We start from the raw sequence: 21,615 nt of genomic DNA, 5'->3' as shown, positions 1-21,615 counted from the left end.
CTAACTTCCCATTATGTTAATAGGGAATTGGTGCTTCTCACACTAAGGGTTAAATATCCTGTGTTTCAAGTCTTAATCTGCAGCACTTGTTTCAAGATGAAGATTAAGGCATTAGTTTAATAATGAGGGGTTTGAGGAATTTACAATATCTGGGACCATTTAAATTACTTAACGCTTATTATAGGACTTGTTGGGCCAGTTTTCGCGATGCAATGTGCCATATAACCTGTGATCTCTTGAATATACAACTTAATAAAGTCTCCTAAAAACAAGAAACCAACACCTTGATGTAACCTGCTAACAGACTGATAACACACACATCTCCAAGGACCAGCATTTTTTTTTATTTTTGATGCATTTTTCTTCTTCCATGGGCAACAAACTTTGCAGTCTCCGATTTCAGGAGGAAGAAACATTAAAGCAATACTAAAAATTGTGGTTGGTTAGCAAGCCATCACCTCGCAGCCTAATCTTGGATGTATTTGGATGAATGACTGAACTTTCTCTTGCTTTCCACAGGCTGGCATTCAGAATGGCAGGCTTGTCGACGTTCATCCTCCTCCTGTGTGCTGCAGAAGAGGTGCTGCCCTCCAGTCCCCACTGGAAGCCAACTTGGCCGTCTTACCGCGTTCCAGTCATCCTGCCGCAGTCTACCCTGAACTTGGACAAGCCACGGTTTGACGCGGAGACCAAACTGGAAGTGGTATCTCCTTGTGGCCCCGAGTGCCACAAAAGTTCCCCGCTGCCCACCTACGAAGAAGTGAAGGACTATCTGTCCTATGAAACCTTGTATGCTAATGGTAGCCTCACGGAAACCGAAGTGGGCATTTATATTCTGAACAACGGCGGTGAGGGGTCTCGAGGCAAATCTCGAACTAAGAGGCAGATCTATGGGTATGACAGCAGGTTTAGCATTTTTGGGAAGGACTTCTTGTTGAATTACCCATTCTCCACGTCGGTGAAGCTGTCTACAGGTTGCACGGGGACGCTAGTGGCTGAAAAACATGTTCTTACTGCTGCTCATTGCATCCATGATGGCAAGAGTTATGTCAAAGGAGCTCAGAAACTGCGGGTCGGGTTCTTGAGGCCCAAACTGAAAGACGGCAGCAAAGGGGCCAATATTAGCAGCTCGGCAATGCCTGAGAAAATGAAATTCCAGTGGATCAGAGTGAAACGAACACACGTTCCCAAAGGATGGATCAAAGGAAATGCCAATGATATTGGCATGGATTATGACTATGCCCTGCTGGAGCTCAAGAAGCCTCATAAAAGAAAGTTTATGAAGATAGGAGTGAGCCCACCAGCACGGCACTTGCCTGGAGGGAGGATTCACTTCTCTGGCTACGACAACGACCGGCCAGGAAACCTGGTTTACCGATTCTGCGACGTCAAGGACGAAACGTATGACCTGCTGTACCAGCAGTGTGATGCGCAGCCAGGTGCCAGTGGCTCTGGGGTCTATGTGAGGATGTGGAAGCGGCAGAATCACAAGTGGGAGCGTAAAATTATTGGAATATTTTCTGGCCATCAGTGGGTGGACATGAATGGCACGCCACAAGATTTCAATGTAGCTGTTCGCATCACCCCCCTCAAATATGCACAGATCTGTTACTGGATCAAAGGCAACTACCTTGACTGCAGGGAGGGATAAAGACAATTAAACTCCTTGAAAGCACTTAATGACTGGTTTTAATTACTCCTCTGAGGAAAGGCTAGACTTCTGCTGCAAACGTGTGAGATGTGATTTTCTTTTGCAACACCAGGATGTGATCTGTAGCCTTGCAAGCCACCTTGTTCTCAGGACAGTGGTTGCGTGGTGCAGACGTTATAGCTAGAAACTGTTTGGGACAGAGGAAGGTTTCTTGGGTGGGGAAGGGGCAGGTAGACTTGCTGGCTTTGCGGGTGGGCAACTGAAGACCAATTAGGGGCAGGTCAGTAAACAGGACAAAATCGGGGCCGTCTCCAAAGAATCTTATAAAAGGGACACTGTTGACTATCTCATGCCTACAATGTTTGTTTTAATAAATCCTAGGATTAGTAGAAATGCTTTGATCTGAACTTTTAAAAGAAAATATTTCTATGCTGTTGGGGGCTGCAGAGGGACATTTAATGGCGTTTGCAACCCAAACATTACAGCTTGTGTTCCTGCATGAGAAAGGGAGTGTGAAAAGGGCAAGGCAGGCACTGTGGGAGATCAAATGCCACGCAGATAGCGTGAAGGGTAAATACCTACATAAAGATTTATAAACTTCCCTCAGCCTGTGTGATTTGAGACTTTATTAGTAACATAGTTAAGAAAAATACTTTTTGAGCAAACAGACCTTGAACTTGCAAGGTCTTAACAGTGAAGATGATGTTGGTCCTATGAACAGTGCCATTGCAATCTGCTTCGGTAAACACAAATTACGCAGTGACTTAAATCCTTTCCAGCAGCCGAGGCACAGCCCTACACCTAGCAGGATCCCTGTTAATATACTGTTACGGAAAGCACGTGGGGAGAGAGGCTCGTCTCCTGTTGTGACCTGTGGTCTTTTAAGGAAAGCCTCTTGCCAGCAACTGAGACTCTTTGGAAGGGAGGCCTGTCTGCTCTTGCTGGCCATCTGCATTGCTGGTTGCAAAGCAGGTAAAGAGGAGAGGAGGACAAATGTTTTACTGATGTTTTTCCTTTTTTTTGAAGATCTGTGCTGTCCTGCCCACAAATACATAGCAGAATAACCCTAGATTGATGAATGTCTCTCCATCGTGCCTCTTTTAAAGCTATTTTTTACAGCATCTTCACTTCTCTCTCTCTTTCTCTCTGTGTGTGTGAGTGTGTGGGGTTTGGGGCAGGGTGCCCTCCACCCCAATGTGATTTTGGAGTCACCGATGGTTCTTGCCATACACACAGTTCAGTAATTCTGCAGTTGGAACAGAGTCAGATTATAGGATGTAATCCCAGTTAGCGATGAATTGATGTCCTGCTGTCTCTTATCAACAAGAGTGACTTATTTTGCTGCTGCAGAATTGTAGTTTAAAGACAAGAACATCAACAACAACAAGAAAAAAATAAAAATCAGCCCAGCCAAGTACCTGTAGTTCAGCAAACAGCATTGGGAAGTCAGCATGGTCTGCGTGGTGTTTCTCAGGTGGATGGTGCCACCGTACTGCAGTAACGTGGTTGAGTACATGCTGCCATGACAGCACCCTTTTGATAGGGGGATAGACTCTGGCTCCAGTTTCTTTTCCCTTCATCTCTCCCTGTCTCCTGAACTCACCACGTTGCACTTGGCAGGGGTGTTTTGGGGCCACCACCAGCCCCTTGTGTGAAATGCCAGAGCTGGGAAGGAATGAGGCTAGGCAGAGTTGCCCTGCGCTAGATGAGGAAAACGTTAGTTCAATTAAGCCTTTCTTTCACTCTACTAATTACTGTGGCATTTGTAAACATATGCCTGATGGTGCTTTATCTTTGAGATGGCTTCGACTCTACTTCTGAAGGCCATTCTTGCTAGAGCTGCCTATGATTATTATTTCTATAGGTGCAGCATACAGAAACATGGCCCCATGTTTCCATCGTTTCCATGTGGGTTTCCATGTGGATTTTTGGTGCACTCGGATACAAGCAGTTACTAATGCTTTGAAATATGAATAATCACCGTATGTATTTGATGGTCTTCTGCCTTTTTATTTAGATTTCCTTTACTCTTACGGCTGTTATCTGGAGCACTTTTGTTTGAATGTATCACAGTGAATAAAGAAAAGTTATGGAATTCTAATGCAGACATCCTTGTATTTGTACTATACTTGGGCTGTGCTATCAAATGTATTTCACAGTTGCTTACTTGCGAAGATTTAAATACTGCACAGATGTATCAACATTCTCAATGCTCTTTCCCTATTTATTTCCCTTTCTCTTTCTTGTGCCCTCATCCAATTCATGTAGGACATAGGTTCTTTACAGGCTGGAAATTTTGTTGCCCAACCTATCATGGCTTCCGATAACCTGCAGAATGTAATCAAGCGCCTTATTACTCTTGTATCTTATGCAGAGCAGAGGATGGATATAGAGAGGCTGTTTTGGTTGTAAATGGATAATCTTCTTCTGTTACTGCGTCTTTTAAAGGCTGACGTAAAATAAATCCTAGTTAATCTGATATAGCTACAGAGGACAGCGCTGGAAATGGGAGCACTGGTATCAAGAAAATGCAGGACGTGGTGAGCTCTTCCAGAACACACAGTTCACTGAAGGCTGCAGAATATCAGCTAGTCTCTTTCTCAGAGGAAAGGTATTTTCCTTGCATCCGTAAGTGCTTTGCAATTCTGAATTCCCAGGCCTGCCTGCTTAGAGGGCTGCTCTCCTCTTGAAGTTGCCCGCTGAACTCCAGGCAAGTATAATACATGCTTGAAATTCTTGTCCGTGTTGCCACTTAATCTGCCGTTTGTTAGCCAGGCTTGGTGGAGTGCCAGCGCGGCGCGCAAGGCCTCGAGAAGCGACGCTGTCAAAGAAGGGATGAAGTACGATGGGGGCGTGAAAACTTTGCTGCTTTCCTGGAGTGAAAAGGAAGGGTGGACAGAGCAGCGCAGCAGAGGAGCAATGTGATGTATCACAAAAGGAAGGTTTTAAGTAGCTATTAGTCGCTGTGTATATGTGCATGTATATGGACATGCATATGGCCAATGCTATTGCAAATACTAATGTTCCCTTCCATTCCGTGCTCCCCTAGGAACAAAAGAACAACTTATGAACTGAAGTAGATTAAGCCTCTTAAGATGAGGGCTTAGACACAAAATCTGAGGCCTGTTTTAAGCACCTGCATGCAGAAAGTTTAGATTGTGGCTTGACCATGTTTACCCATGAAAACTGTAGATGTGAGAAGAGAATTAAAGACCTGATCTTTTCTATCTAAATTGCCTGTTTTACCTGGAGGATGATCTTTTCTATGTCACATGGTGACCTTTAGGTTGCATGTGGTTTCTGTCTGCTCTTAAGGTAATGTGGCCTCGTTTTGGTAAGTGACTGAATTAGAATAGAAACAGCACACCCCAAACAAACATCATCAGTGCTTATTCCCAGGACAAAATTATCCATGAGGCTTTTTGTATCCTCACAACTTGCTGTTGAACTCAATGAGAACTGGCTGGATCATGAAGGAGAGTCATGCTGTTCTTTATCTTGAGCTTGATTTCTAACAATAATCAAATGATTGTGGCTCAGTGGGACACTACCAGTATTCTTTTACAAACATTTTGTGGTCAGGGTTGATTTTGGGGCAATAAATTCTATTTAATAGGTGACTACGGGTCTGTAGAGATATACAAGAATTAGATGCTTTTATTACTTCACGAAGCAAATAGCCACAATATAAAGCATTCCATTTGAATAAAGAAAATATTTGATATGTATTAAGTGACATTTGCTCATTTTCACTCATTTCTGTTCTGGAAATCATTGTTCATGCTGATTTGGTGGAGAAACAGTGTCTCCAGCCAAGCCTGGTCAACTCCCATACAGGGAAATAGTGCCTGGCTGTTCTGATCGTTGTGGTCAGACAGGTGGCACTCGCTCTAGTTTTGACTCAAAATTTCCCTGATAAAATCATGTTTGAAATCAGGATGTTTCAACAAAACTTGTGACTTGGCCGTGAGCTTACTCCTTTGGAGTGGAGCCCAAGGGCTGCCTTTGCGATGGCTTCTGCAAGGGAGCGTCACACTTTTATTTGACACACTTTCCCGGCACGAGGTCTTGGTCCTGAGGATGGCTCTGCAAGCCCAGCTGCCTTTCTTCTGTAAATACTGGCTGCTGACATCCCCAAAGCCAGCAGATTCAGACTGCCTTTAGGGAGGTGGAATGATGGGGGCTTTCTGCCCTGCATGGTGTTGGAAAACCTGCAGTCAGCAAAGAAGGCGTGGGGTGGAGGGAAATGTCATGCTGGGCATAATCCTAAACCCAGCGAATTCTGCCTTTGTGTTTGGGGCGTGCAAGGGGCTCTGCTGCCCAGCTGAAATGTCACCAGCCGCGTGGGAGCACCCGCGCAACCAGCGCTTCCAAGGGAGCCCTGTGGGCAATGAAAGGGCAGGGAAGACTTTCCCAGAACGTGTAGGTGGGGGAAGAACAGCGGTGCAGGCCAGCGGGAAGGCGTCCGATGTGCGGAGAACTTTGACACGTATTTTCCTTGAAATAAAGGCTATGCCTAGTGAGCTTAAATGCCTTAGCTGGACCCAGCATTGTAGCTATTGCAGATAGCAGAGGGCTGGGGCAGGCACCCACGTCAGGACCTCACACTGTCCTCATCGTAACAGACCCCCTGGATCTCCTCTCTGCCAGAGCCCATTCAGGAAACACTCTTCCCCTTTAAGTGCCTGATCTTGTGGTTTGTATAAAGAAATATCTTCAGGGGTTTTCTTCAGCAGCTGGCACCCTCCGCTCTTCCGTAAGATATTCTGGGAGGCCAAGATGCCTCCCAGCCTTGTGTCATCAGCAAATGTTCTTAATGTGCTCCTCCTTGTGCAGATGGTGCTGGCAAGTATATTTGCTTAAGAGTAAGAATGATGCTTGAGGGACTTGGTCATAAACTCCTTCTACTCTGATGCTTCTTCTTTCAGCTCCTTTTGTCTCTGCTTCAGCCAGATCCCTTTTCTAATAATTCCCTGCATGGCAGCATCTCAATTGTTTTGCTGAAATCTAGTTAGATGAGGTTCACCAAAACCAATTATTAGTAGTGAAAACCTTGCTCCAGCAATGTTGAGAATCTACAATGGATTATGTCCAAAATAGATGGCTTATTTTTTCCCTCTCCCTTCCAACTTCATTTTAATGTTCATGAGAAATAAATACTTCAATTAAGATTTTAGTCTCATGGTAGAGCTTTTAGAATAATATTAACAAAATAATTTTGAGTCTTATGAGACAAAACCTCAAAATCATCTTGAGTTCAAACTTAATTAGTTGTATACCTTCATTTTTATTAAGCTGTAATCCAGAACATAAACACCATATTGGGTCTCTTCTTTCATACAGTTGATAGTTTAGAAGCTAATAAGCTGCAAATGAAACCTAAGAACAGAATGGTGGTTTTTCTGGGGCTCTGTAGCATCCTGATTTGCATTGTTATTAATCCGAGTGGATAAGAGATCTCTAGCATCGTCATGATGATAAAACAGCTTATTCTTTTGATCTCAGATAAAACACAATTTTGGTGTGATTCTGAAGCTAAGGGTTATAAAATCTGCTGTCACAGCATCTTCCCTTACATTTGAAAAGGCTGTGAGACATCTGGAAATAAAAGAATCTCTTGTTCTACCCATAAAAAGTAGTGTTGCCCTCTCTTTCCTCCCAGCTTCGGCTCTTGCAGTCTGGGAGGATTACAGTAGCAGTTTGTGAAGTCGGTTTATGGAGGGCTTTAGTAGAAATCCTCTGTGTGGAACATGAAATATTTTGCATATTTGAGCAGAAGAGTGAAATCACTAACCAAAGTGGCAAATGTCCGTGCTGGGTCGCACCATCCCCCTGCCCCAGCTCTTTCAGAGATGCTGCCAACACGAGCTCCGCTGCCCTCTGAACTGCCCTTCTCTGCCATGGCCTTGGAGCCCCCAACATCTGCCTTAACTGTGGGGATCTGCTTGGTGAGCGCACAGGGGAAGTCCCAGCCCGTCACCTTGTCCCCTCTGCACGGCCACCCAGTGCCACCACCTGCATGTGCGGATGGCCAGTGCGAGCAGGGCTGGTCGGGGTCCCCACCACCACGAGCAGGAGCATCGCTGCGCCCTTGCTGCAACAAGGCCTGTTGCAAAGGCCAGCGTTAGGTTTGACTAAAGTGCTGCCAGATCGCTCTGCTGGCTCATTTGGGGTTTTCTCTGCTCATCTGTTGTTTGCTGTAGCTGCAGTGAAGATGTAAATCCAGGAGTACTCTGAAAGGGCGTTGTGGTGGGGTGGGATGGACGGACAGACGTTTGCCTACAGAGAGAAGGGAAGGAACTGTAGCCCTGCTGACAGGGAGCGCCTGGGAAAAATGGTTGATATAATAGGATTTTTTGGAGTGCTTAGAAGGAGATTCCCTAGAGATTGAGCAATATTTTAGCAGTATAAAATCCTAGCTAAGCTGCTTAGTGATAGAGAGCAACATCTCCCTGCCAGTGGTCAGGCAGGAAACGTGTCCCCTTCACAGCTCACCCTGTTGTGCCCTCAAGGGGTTCAGCAGGTTTCCTCGACTGCAGTCCATACATTTGCCTTCTCTGGCTACAAGTTCTGTGTCCCATACAGGGCTGAGCATGTCCTCTGCACTTGCATAATTCCCTTTGCAGTCTGATGGCAAACTGCCCCAAGGGAGCTGCAAAATCCAGGCACATGTTTTTGATGTAGATCTGGGTACTGCATATGTGTCTGCAAAATGTTCCTACCAAGACAGAACATGTTATATCAAAACACATTTAAAGGGGAAGGTATGACTTGCTTTCATCCTTGGGATTCTTGCGCTACTTGCCATCAAAGATCTTTATATACTCTACCCAATCCATCTGTATTTCAATAAAAATGACAGACAGGATTAATAAGAACCCTCATATCTCATCAGGAGATGCATTCCAAAAATATCTGTCCATCCACACAATAAGTATATGAAAGTCCATGTCTCATCAATAATTTTTTTCTCCTTTATTCAGAGAGAAATTTTCATTAAATTTGTAAAAATGCTGTCCTCATTATGATGGTTCACTTTCCTGCAACTGGAAAGATTTTACTGAAAGTACCTGACCATACTCAAATAAAACCACTACCTGGTTTTATCCTACATACATCAACTTGAATTAAAGCTGTGTGGACAAAGAGAATATTTACATTTATGAACTCCGGAATGGTTGGGATTTTTCAACCTTAAGTTCTTCTACAGAGATCCAGCTGGTACCCACGTGGGGCAGTGGCACACGTAGGTTATGGTTTTGCAGCACAGATGCACCATCACTTGAGCTAAGTCAGCAACTGTTATCACCAGTTAGTTGCTTTTTTTAGGGTGGGTCAGCACTCCAATAAGGGTAAGTTATGTCTGTCCTTACATTTCTCAGACATTTCCTGACAAGGAAGGAGTGGTTAATCTAAGGGCTCTCTGATTCTGATCTCTGCCCTAGTGAGCAGAAATTTCCCTGCATATTTTCCCATATTTTTTGGTCTGCTCTACTCCTCCTTCTTCCTCATCAGTACTACCTGGTGCTGGACATATTTCATCTCACGTGGTCTAAACTGGTTATCAAAAAGTTAATGAGTACCTAGGTAATAAAGGATGCTCTATCCTGCCCACTCATGTCCTGTTTAGTCAGTGAGATTTCTCCCTCTCTGCAGGTCTAATTGTGATGCAGTAAAAATAGATCAGTAAAATTTTATGAACTATTGTGAGTGAGGTTTTCTTTTAATCAAATTTGATGGTGCTTTTAAAAGATCAGTAATAAAGCTGCTATTAAAAATCTTTGAAGTTCTTCATAGCTTCCAATCGTAGTGGCTTAATAAAATGTATCTGTTAAAACTTTTAGCTAAGTGATAAAGAAGATGAGTAATGGGAGCTTGGAAACAAAGCTGGCTCCATTTCTTTTGGAGTGTTGAACAATTCCTCAAATACTCACAGGCATAAGCCAGCCCAGCCTAAGAAGGGAAGGAAGATAAGAATATGTTTGGATTCAATCCATTCTCATGAAGAAGGAAATGATGAGGAAGCAATCTTTTCATAAACAAAATCATATTTTTTTTTTGTCAAACAAACAGTGTCAAGCCCAATGACTGAATTTATACCAAAAATGGCAATATCCCCCAGCTGCTGTGAGTTCGGGATATCAGCACACTGAAAACACAAATCATGTCTCAAAAACTGTATTGGATTTATGTCGTGTGGGGTCCAATGGCAAGATCACGCCTACCCCAGTGCAATGCGTGAGATTCAGCCCTTTCCTTGAGTGATGACCATCCAAACGTCAAGAGCTTTTTCCAGGAAGGTCAAAATCAAGAGATGCCTATAAAAAGTCCTAGCCCAGGAGGATGGGAAGAGGGGAGACTTCTCCTTGTCTGGAGACAGCCTGGCTCCCATAGTGGGGCCTGACCTATAAACTCTATCCAGACAGAAAAAGGCATCAGTAAAGCTGAAAATCATAAGGTCACGGTACACAGAGTTTCTGCGAATGAGCCAAGCTACCCTGGAACTCTTTTCCATGCCTGCTGTCTTTCAGTGGGAGATATTCTTCCCCTGTCTTTGTGAAGCAATTAATTCAAGCTAAAGTTCCTTTGAGAGCACATTGAATACAAAACTTTTCTGACCACAGTCGCAGCCACCAGCCTTCTTGGCCCTGTCCCCAACTCCTTCCATGGCTGATCACCTCCTTTCTGGTTTTCCCCTCGCCTTTCAACCTCATGCCATCACCTCTGGCTGCTTCCTATCACCAGCAGTCCAAGTAGGCTTCACAGACATAGAAGAGGAGAGAGTTTCTATTCTAGCCATGGATTCATGTCTTCAGCCTGTGTCAACCTCCATAGTGATTCCAAGTCATTATCTTTGACCATCTGTCCCAAACCAAGTCCCATAAGTAGCAGAGTCACAGAAAATTTTACATCTTCCTCAACTTCCCTGACCTTTCTTCCATTCTTTCCTAATCTCAAATTTCTAGTTCCTCCTAGTCCTTCCTCTCTGCTCACTCCTACTTAATCATTCCCATGTTGAAATCAGACTATTTCTGTCTTTGTGTTCCTGGGAGCACCTGCAAGAAGCAGTCACACAGACCAGAGACCATACGGAGTGTCAGCTCCCGGTCCCAGCACCAGCCACAAGTCCTCATTCTTCAGAAAGTCCAAAATTGTCCCATTATCTTCAACTGGAACATTCTCAGCTCTCTTGTGGATTCGATGCCTTTTCAGTCTGCTTAGCATCAGGTCCCAGCTAGTGACACATTCTCACGAGTGTGAATGGCTTGCAAACATCTAAGATAAAAGTGAAAGGTTTGAGCACGTACAGTAAGGATGGGTTTTTCAAGGCTTTGGCTCTTTGCACTTTAGAGTCTGTATGCATTTTTGAAGATCTTAGAGACTTTGGGCACGTTTTTAGAAAACATGAAATACAACTTCTGCAAAAACACCTGGCCTGATAAAAAATAAGCTCTTCTTCCAAATATGACTGGACTAGAACACCGCCTTTTTACCCAAATTGCTATTTTTAAAACAAAACAAAACAAAACATGTGAAACAATTTATTTCTTCTCCTTGGTTCGTCCCAGGAATAGTTTGGGAACTGTGAGTGAAGTTTGCCCTACCATGTCAGGTGAAGTCTGAATGTCAGACTGTGCAGCTTGAATTTGAAAAGAGCCTAGGGCCTACAGGCAGGATTTTATAAAGCAAAGTGTCAGGTAACCTCAAGAACTGAAAAAATCGGTGAGTTCTGAGACTTGTAGTTGCAGGCTGACAGGAAATAGGGAACAGAGGACCTGAAATGGGAGAGGGCAACAGCCCTAGAACAGCTCTAAGGGGAAACAAGAATAGGAAGAGCTGTAACGATTCAGATGTAAATACTCTGAAGCCATGTTATGCAGGAAGATGTCAGTTCAGATAGATTTGGTGTTGTGTCCAAACTGGAGACAAATTATAGTTAGGATTAACTTTCAAGTGAAGAAATGAGTAATTTGATGCTGAGCAAGAATTTTAACATTGAGAAAATATTGAGATTTGAATCTATGGTGACGTTGATGCCCGATTCAACAGGAGAACTTAAACCATTTCAGCCTCTTCAGGGTATTTTGTTGTAACTGAAGGGAAGGGGAAGCGGAAAATAGACCATTGCTGATTTTGTACCAGACGCAGCAGGAAGAGTTATCCAGCAGTCAGAAGTTAGTTTGCAACCTAGGCCTGGGTTTACTTCCCCAGTCTGTGTAACCATGCACAGATCTGGAAGATGTTTAAATGTCAGACTCCAGTAAAATAAAGGTAATTATACTGTGGGCTTTAGCTTCTCTCAGTGAGTAAATGCAGATGTGTAAGATGTGATAAACACTTCTTTACAGTCAATGGAGAGAAGAAGCTATATTGTAGGTCATGATTCAAGCTACTTTAAAGTTGATGTTTAAAATAGGTCAGATGAATCACTCAATGATATTTTTTTCTCTCTATTGTGTCTAAAAGGAGCTGAGCCCAGTTACACTGTGGAAATAAAGGAGAACAGAACTTTCCTGTTTTGGAAAGGTAGCCAATAGCTAAAACTGCTAAATCTGGAAAGTACTTAGACACTGCTACAGCAACATCAAAGTATTATAGAGAGGTCAGTCTGGAATGTACATCATTTTCTTTAAAATTCAAAGGGATTTGAGTCAGATGTGTGTTCTGAGGAACATCTTGAGTGATTCTGACCACCTTTGTGAATTCTTATTTTCTGGGATCTGATGAAAGCCATTGACATTTGATTGGGAAGTCCTCAAAAGAAAATGCAAGCCAGTCTCAGCACTCTTCTAATCTCCAGCCAGCCCTGGGATGGACCCCAGGTCATTCCTCTTCCTTAATCTGCTTATATGCCATAGGCACAATACATTAAGGAAACTGTACTGAAATGCAGTACTGAAAAAAAATGAAATTGAAATTGCCCCCGACTGATATTAACAGGGCTTTGTGCCTTTCCATCATATTCTATAAGTCTACTTTACATTTCCACTTTCCAAAACTTCCCTTCTTCTTCCTGCAAGGAATGTTGCCGGTTCATGCTGGCTGGCGCACGCCCCTTCCCCGTCTCTGAAAAACACCTTGGATTTAGGAAAACTACTTCATAACTAATTCCACATTTCGTGCTGCTCTAGTGTTCTGAATACATCAAAGAAAAGGTCCATTTTGGCTAGAAGGCAGGCCTGTTTCCACCAAATCTCTTTGTATTGGTTCAGGAACAGGAAAATGGCTAAGACCCTCAAAAAGGATTTCCTGTGCTTCTGGTGTGATTCTGAGGTGCGTGTCTCTACCCCAGATACTCAGGATTTTTGTAATAAAGGCATCTGTCATTCCTGTCTGAGTGCTTCCTCTCAGCTGCATTCTGTGTCATTTAGCTACTATTTTCTCCCTTTGCATGTGATCTTTCCAAACCCATGTAAGACATTATAATATAAATCTGAAAGCCAAAGTATAATCTGCTTTGTCTGGGGAACTCACAGCATCTCAGCAACACATCTCCTTCTTTCAAAGTCTGTGCACTTGTCAGACTGCCACACAGACCTTCCAGACCTGAAACCATGCAAAATATGCTATTTAAAAGGCTCTGGAGACCCGCACGTTGAGCACGTGTTGCAGGGTAAAACAGTAGCTGAGAAAGAATTGATGCTGTAAGGGGAGAATTTACCCACATGCCTTCAAAATTCCCAAGTATATGCAAGGTTGCTCATGGTTGGTCTTCATAGGGTTGGGGGAAATATGGACAAATTCTCTCTTATCTCTCAGCATGAGAAAGCCTGCAAGATTTGGATAACTCTTCTTCCAGTAACTGGGGCAGTATGATGGTGTTCAGTTCCACAGTCAACCCTCAAAGGCCTCTTACCTGTTTTTCATTCCTTTCTACGGGTTGTCTCCTCTCAAATTCTGAGCACAGCCTCCACAGACTCGTTGGGTCTCTCCCTCATCACTCCCTCTCTTCCACCAGTTTTCTCCACATCTAGTCTCCACATCTGCCTTTGTCACAACTGTCATCCCTGAGAATTTCCTTCTTACTCATTCTCCACCATTGTTGAGAATTCACTTCTTATCTCTGAACCACTGAGACATCACCAGCAAGGTTCTAGCTAATGCAGGGACTTTCTGAGCTGTAGGAAATTGCACAGAGTGCTGTGGACAGTCTTCTCCTCCCTTCCTTTTGGAGGCCTGGCACTCTGCTCCTTCTCTTTTCAGTCATCTCGGTTTTCCCAGAGGGATCCCAGCTCTGAGTTGTGACACTCTCTTGCTGTTCTGAGATAACTTAGTTCCTTCCCAGGAATGGGTAATTTCCATCTCTTTGAACAAGAATTTTCATCCCTGATCTGATCCCTGAAATACCACATGAAGTGGAACAAGCAAACCAGACAGCTCCTGTCCTTTACAAACATCATTTTGTCCTCTGGGCAGGAGATTTGGTTTCTACCATCTCTGTTTCTCCTCATTCCCACCTTGACATTCCTTGATGGCAGCACCTAAGCCCCTTCTGTCTTTGTGGTCTGCCATTTGGGTCTTCTGTCCTTTTTCCAGTGGTTTGGGGGGAATTCTAAAAATTCACAGAATTAGAATATTTCTTGGACCCCATAGTATATCAGCAGGCCTGGCAGTACATTTGGCTATTCAAGCTGCTTTTAGCTGACTTTTTCTCACAAGTCCTTTCTGCTATCATGTCCTTAATAGCCCTCTAATAATTTTAGAATCACCAACAGTAATGGCATAAAAGATTTATTTCATCATCTGGTTCATCCCTTTGCTGTTGCACAATTATTTCCTGGGGAGCATTCAGGCTTCTGTCCAAGAAATTTTTATGTGTAGCTTCAATCTCAAGAGCAACTCTGTGAGCATGATAGCTCAGGGCTCGTTGTCTGCCTTTCAGCCATTTCAGAAATTAATTTGCCCAAAGTACAAATAAAAGATTATTTTTCTCCCCTTCCAACAGTGAAGAGCGTAAACTGTTTAAAACATCAAAGCCAAACTAGATTTCTCCTGGCTCTAACTTCATTAACCAGAAAGAATCTGCATCTGGAAATGAATTTGCAGCTGTGTTGATGGTTTGCAATCCAGACTTAAAAAGCAGTTTGCTCCTCTATAGCACTATTGGCAACCAGGAGGGGAAGATAAGAAAATCATATTGTAATTAATAGTTAATGATTTTTTAAAAGTGCTCTTTACTGAGTAACATTTTTACATATTAGTATTTCAAGAAACTCCTTTTTTTAAAAAAACTGCTTAATTCTGACAGTCACTTAGGGTGAGAAATGCACCATAATTCTTCCAAATCAAGTTTGATTAGGCACACTGACTTCATTAGTAGTAAGAGGGCGTGGGGACAGGGGATTAACCCACAGCTTAGTAGAAAGACAGGAGATTCCGATTTCTTCTCCTAAGTTGTGTTGGAGAAGTTGCTGTCTAGTATGTGCATCTGTGACTCTTCTCTGGGGAGCTGCTGCCATTTACTGATTTGTGCCTTTTGTTCTTTGAATGGCACATATGATATGAAGAAGCCACAGGGACACAGACAACCCCCAAATATTCTTTTTATTGAAAATTCAGAGAATGTACAAAGCAGCCACTCGTGCTGTGCTTGGAACAGTGTCTATCAGTTACCCTCAAAGTGGTCACGGGTCATCACAGAATCAGAGAATCCCAGAATGGTTGAGGTTGGAAGGGACCTCTGGAGATATCTAGTCCCACCCCCTGCTCCAGCAGGGACACCTAGGGCACAGGGCACAGGGTGGCATCCAGGCGGGTTTGGAAGATCCCCAGAGAAGGAGACTCCACAGCCTCTCTGGGCAGCCTGTGCCAGGGCTCTGTCACCCTCACAGGAAAGAAGTTCTTCCTCACATGGAGATGGATCTTCCTGTGTTTCAGCTTACATCCGTTACCCCTCGTCCTGTCACTGGCCACCATGGAGAAGAGCCTGGCCCCATCCTCCCTACATTCTCCCCTCAGGTACTTGAACACATTAATCAAATCTCCTCTCAGTCTTCTCTTTTCCAAGGCCCAGCTTGCTTAGTCTTTCCGCATACAACAAATGCTCCAGTCCCTTAATCACCTTTGTGGCTCTATGCTGGACCCTCTCTAGAAGCTCAATGCCCTTCTTGTCCTGGGGAGCCCAGAACTGCACCCAATACTCCAGGTGCAGCCTCACCAGAGCTGAGCAGAGGGGCAGGATCCCCTCCCTCGCCCTGCTGGCAACGCTCCTGCTGATGCAGCCAGGATCCCATTGGCCTTCTTGGCCATGGGGGCACATTGCTGCCTCATGGTTCAACTGTTGCCAATCAGGACTTGAAAATCCCTGTCTGTGCAGCTGCTTTCCAGCAGGTCAATCCATAATCTGTTCTGGCGCCTGGGGTTACTCCTTCCCAGGTGCAGGACCCTGCACCTGTCCTTGTGGAACCTCAAAAGGTTCCTCTCTGCCCATCTCTCCATCCTGTCTAGGCCTCTCTCAATAGCAGCACAGCCCTCGGGAGTGTTGGCCACTACACCCAGTTTTTTATCATCTGCAGACTTGCTCAGGGCACACTCTGTGCCCTTGTCCAAGTCATTGATGAACAAGTTGGAGAGCACCGGGCCCAGTACTCACCCCTGCAAGACGACACTGGCCACAGGCCTCCAAACAGACTCAGCCCCATTTATCACCACCCTCTGAGCTCTGCCATCCAGACAGTCCTCAATCCACCTCACTGTCCACTCATCCAGTCCACACTTCATAAGCTTTCCTATGAGGATATTATGGGAGACTGTGTTGAAAGCCTTGCTGAAGTCAAGGTGACAACACCCACAGCTCTCCCATCATCCATCCAGCCAGTCATTTCATGCTGTATGTATCCACACTCATTCCTGGTGCTAGTGTGAGGATCACGCCATGTTTAGTGAATGTGTTTTCAAGAACTCTGGTTATGTGAAGTGGCAGAAACTCATCTGGCCAGTCATCAACAGCTGCAACACCTTTAGCAGGATCTTACAGCAGATAAATGCAGAGATAAATGGATGCCATGTGGAAGTTTTCTCATTGCTTTGGCCACAGAACAGCTTTCTTTTGCTCGTATAAGACCCATGAGAACCTGTTATTCCCCTCATCTGCCTGTCACTCTGACAGGCAAGAAGTCTTCCAGGGTCTGGAAGGTCACCAGATTTCCCATGTCCCTGGTTCCAGTGCTTGCAGCTACGGGATTTGCTTGGCTGAGAAGGTGTTAAGGTGGGAAGTTCCATGTTAAGGCAAGGAGAGAAGACTTTTGGAGCCAGGCTGAAGAGTGGCTTCTCCAATGCAGTGGGAAGGGAGCTTTGCACTGCTTTCCACATTCTCCCTCTCTTTGAGCTTCTTTGCCTATGTTGCTGCATGTCTCTGGACATCACTGCCATCCTGGGGCATGTGGGCATCTCTCTCAATTTCCCTATTGGCTCTGAGACAGGTAGCTTTTTCTTGATCATTTTGTTGCTATAATGTTTGGACATTTGTACCAAGTTTGGAAGAATTAGCTAATGAGTCTTCTTTCACATCCCCTGCCAGGCTGTGCAGGACAGTACAGAGAGGTCCATGATCCCATGTTCCAATACTGGATCCAAATGCTACTGCCTTTTGCTGTACTGCCTGAGCAAGAGCAGGGTGTAGTTTTCAGGCTGCAAACCCCCTTCATAAGCACATTGTTGCTTGCAACATCACCTCCTGCAAGGGGACCTGAGACGTAAAGAACAATTCTGTTAAAAAATAGTCTGTGTTCCTTGGAATGTGATCCTTCCTCTTGGGCTGAGTTTTTGCAAACTCTTACTTAATAGAGACATAATGTAAAATCCCAACTCCAGACACACCCGGATCTTGGTCCAAAAATAATCAAAATCTGAAGCTGGAACCACATGCCAATTTTCAGCTGGCTCCTTGACAGCAGTTGAACTATAACCATGAAATCAATCAGCCCAGCACTCTGGGAGGTTGAAATCCAGGCTAGATTTTGAAATCTGGGACCTCTCTTTAGTAATTTACAGCATACAAAAAGAAATTCAATAATAAGCTTGCTTTAGCTTCCATAAAACCTTCACATCTACAAAGAAACACTTCCACATGTGCAGATCTGTGAAGTCCCTATGCTGCCTTTATGTTGAAACCCTTGCATAGCATGGAGTGAGATGAATTAGTGTTTTCCAAACTCTTTGCATGGACTTTAAGCTCATTCCCCTTCTCCTCTCCATGGAGGACGGGCAGGAAGGCTGTTCCCAGCCAGAGGGCAGCTCTGAATGAGGATGGGGTGTGACATGATGGCATAAGGGACATTGCTGATCTTGTCCATCTTTGCTGATCTCTCTCTGCTTTGCAGCACTGACCTGCTCATCTTGCCTGGGACTTCTGGGACTTTTGTCCTGCAAATATTTCATAATAATAAAAAGCTGGGAAAACAAGATTGCTACAGGTTATTAGATGCTTGTGGTTTTTAAATGGGCAGATGGCACTTGTTCCAAATGCAATCACTTTTGCCATATTTTTCTTGTGCTGTCACTTTTTAGAGCTTATTTTCAGTGCAGCAAGGGTCTATGAAGCAGCTGCCAGCAGAATGGAGGTAACTGGATAGCATCTGTGCATCTGAAAATCTTCTTCTTGCATGATATATGAGGGAAGTCTATTAAAACATGTTTGTCTGGAATTCAGAGTGTATTTCATGCGGGGATTTGCTCCACAGCAGCCTACATCTGCCATTTTTATTAAAACACAAAATTAAATTACTGCTAAAAACCACACTAAAAAGTTGTTGGAACAAAATATCCTGAGTGATGCTCTAGTTCTGCAATAAAACGCAGGCCTTCCTGTATTGCTCATCTCAGCTTGTAAGAAATGGGCTGCTGTGAAACTGGGTCAGCTCACACAGACATCCATGGTGAGCATTTCTATATGTATGTGAGAAAAGCTCTGAGAAGGATTAGCTTCTACAGGCAAACTGAGGCTCCATGTGGGGACACAGGGGATGCCACGTGGAATATTTCATTTCAGAAATTCTCAGCAGCTCTCACTTTTCAGTGCAATATATTCCATTGCTTGAAGGTAGAAGTCAGGAAATCCCTCTCCATCTTCTTCGAAAAGTTATAAATCTTCCAGTTATGAAGAAGAGCTACTAGGAGTTTATCACCTGTTTTTTATTGCCACTAGCTCTTTCTCACAAAATATTTCAGTCTTATCAAAATACAGTAGTTATTAATCATGCTTTGTAATTCAACTGTGCTTTTCAGATGCTGATCTTACTGTGTGTCGTTGGAAGGGAACATCAATCTGGGTTGTTCACATACTTATAATCTCTATTTTGTTAAGACTGACAAGAATTCTGGGAAATAATAAGGACTGTTATAATCTTACCTTACTGCTGGATAAATTAGGCAACAAATGGCACATCCACGTGAATTTGTTTTTCAGGCTGAATGATAAAAATGCCCAGCTTCTTATGCCACAGAGCTGAGCTAGAGGAAGGTGTGAAAGTGCATGGATATGTGCATCTGCAGCTCTCTGGTTCTTTTCTAAATTTGCATGCAACATGCAACTTTCCATGACATAACTCTGGATTTTAAACTAATCTTATCTAAAAGCAAAGCCAAGCTTTCATTAAACCCCTTTCTTCAAAATTTCAAATTGCACAAATTATTGGGTTGACTGGCCTGGAATCTTAATCCCTCTTCATCTACCACCACATTGTGGTGGGGGAACTAATGAAAAATATGGTGGAAAATATGATATTTAACTCCCTGTCCAGGAAGGGCAGGAGCTCCATGAAGGAAGGTGAGTCAGAAAGCTCCCAGCACCGCGCAGTCCCGCAGCAGCCGGGTAGTGACTGACCCCATCCATGATCGTGTGGCCACTACACAAGATGAGGCCTATCCAGGGGAGCCCAACCAGGAGATGGGGCTGGGACAGGGCTGGAGACAAGGCCACTTCCAGCACGGGTCTGGGGTGGTGAGGTCAGCCCGGGCAAACACGGGCTATTAGTGACATCGGTCTATGGGTGCTCACTTGCTTGCAGGCCAGCGGGGAGCTGGGCAGGTGCAGGGTGACTTTGCAAGAGGCTTATGTGTGCAATCACACAAATCCCTCCCTGGCCTCACACCTGCTCCGTCCTTTTGCCTCCTACCCCTGTCCCCATGGCCTGAAATCCCAGCACTGAGCCAGTGTCCTCGAAAGTCGCTTGGATTCTTTCCACTGGCTTCAGCTCTGTTTGAGGAGGCCGGGTGTGGGGCCGGGCTCTTCCTGGTGTCCTGTCCCTGCTGCGAAGGATTCGGCCTTTGCTAGCCACGAGCAAGTGAGTCGTCTGTGAGGAGGTTCAGGTCGGGTGACAGCCAGGCTTATATTGCTACCAAATGGCTGAACTGAGTTTAATTATCAGAAATTTAAAACACACCGTGGAGGAATTTAAAGACAATTCTTGCTGTAAGTTTAATAGGGAATGTTAGCCAGAGGTATCATCCTGGTTTTGATTACTTCTGCCTCTTTGATTAATCTTTGCAGTTTATTGTCCTCCTTGGAACCTTCCTGGAATAACAAAACAACTCTGGCCCATGAAATGTGCTTTCTCAGGGCCAAACCCGCGTCTGAGGGTGTCTAGGTCCTACTGGCCTCGAGGAAGCAGAAGGAGCAGCACCCCTGGGCTGAGCAGCAGCGAGGACCGTGCCATGGTTTGGGGTGAGCTGGCTGCACGGACCCAAGGCCAGGCCAGAGCTTTCACTGTGAGCAGGTTTGTGCCCCACATTCCCTTTTTTCCTTCATGTTTTTCCCTAGGTTTGTGCCCCTGCTTCCCTTCTCTCCTCCATGCTATTCCCTCTGGCTGCTGGAGCCTGTTCACACAGTTCCTTTGGCTGAGAAAGCTCCCCTCTCTGTCCTCAAGTTAGATAAGGACAGGAGGAATTTTTTAACAGGAAAAAGCCACTTGGCTCTATTTGTCCTTCTTCATTAGCCTTATCTCAGTCCCCCTTTATCCTCCTTTCTCCTGTGTTGCTTGGTCACTGCAGCTCTTAATACTTCCTCTCTTGATAAAGATGGCTCGTGTGCAATGTATTTATATCATTAGCTTCTACTGCCTTACTTGGCAATGCAACCCGTGGGGATTGGTTTGTTTGTTTACTTGATCTCGGTCTGGGTGCAGGGTTATAAAAGTGGACGATAGGTTTGTTGAGGCCCATCCCTCCCAAGGAAACACTGGCCAGATTTAATTTCTGAACTCACATGTCATCTCTGGGGGATCATCTAAGCTGCGTGGCTGTATAATGGGGCACGTATTGTCTAGGAAATGGACTTAATCCCATGAAGCCAGCAGAATGACACAGATTTACCCTCATTTATCCTTGATTTACCCTCATGGTGGCAGCGGATCCCAGGGCATGAGCTGGGTTTGCTCCCACGGGTTCTCTTGGCCCTGGGACCCAACACTTCTCCAGCTCCAGCTCTTCAGTTGGCTCCTAGCAATGGCAGAACCAAAAGGAGCTCTGACTGCCACTCATCTAGCCCTCACCTTCTGCCTTTCCCTTCGGATCACTTTATCTACATGTGCTCTGTCAAACCCACTTGTCATTTTTACATGCTTCTCTTATGTTTTTTACAGCAAGAGTAAAGTCCAGGGCTTTGGATGTTTTCAGCAGGCAGAACCACTTGGTTCAGTGCAGATGCTGCATCTCATCTTGTTGGGCTGTACACACACCTCCCCCTCCATCAGCATCCTCACCCTTTTGGACTTTTAATATGTGGACTTTAGGGCCGATTTCCTCTCCCTTCTTGTCCTTTGTTATATAGATTAGATATTGCAGGGAGCTTTAGGAATGTGATAAACCCTCAATTTCCAGCACCAATCTCCAGAGTTTTCTGGCTGTTATAACAAGAGCCTGTGAACAGGCTTCTGTTATGGATAAACCAAAAAAAAAAAAAAGAGAGAGAGAGAGAGAAAATAAAAGCAAAAAAAATTGAAGAGCTCTTAAAAATATTTGGAAAA

The 21,615-nt window shown here is 44.5% G+C and overlaps 1 protein-coding gene across 1 annotated transcript; it reads left to right on the top strand.

The window, feature by feature from the left end:
* The first annotated feature begins 506 nt into the window (after positions 1 to 506).
* Positions 507 to 2,530, top strand: PRSS23 (serine protease 23). The gene has a single exon (XM_010225749.2). The coding sequence runs from the start codon at positions 533 to 535 to the stop codon at positions 1,649 to 1,651; it is 1,119 nt and encodes a 372-aa protein (XP_010224051.1). The 5' UTR covers positions 507 to 532; the 3' UTR covers positions 1,652 to 2,530.
* The last annotated feature ends 19,085 nt before the right edge of the window (positions 2,531 to 21,615 follow it).

Source organism: Tinamus guttatus, unplaced genomic scaffold, assembly GCF_059628265.1.
Source record: "Tinamus guttatus ecotype Peru unplaced genomic scaffold, ASM5962826v1 Tinamus_guttatus_pri_ptg000602l, whole genome shotgun sequence".
NCBI lineage: Eukaryota > Metazoa > Chordata > Aves > Tinamiformes > Tinamidae > Tinamus > Tinamus guttatus.
The sequence above is the reverse complement of the archived record's forward strand: the minus strand, read 5'-3'. Positions and strand labels throughout refer to the sequence as shown.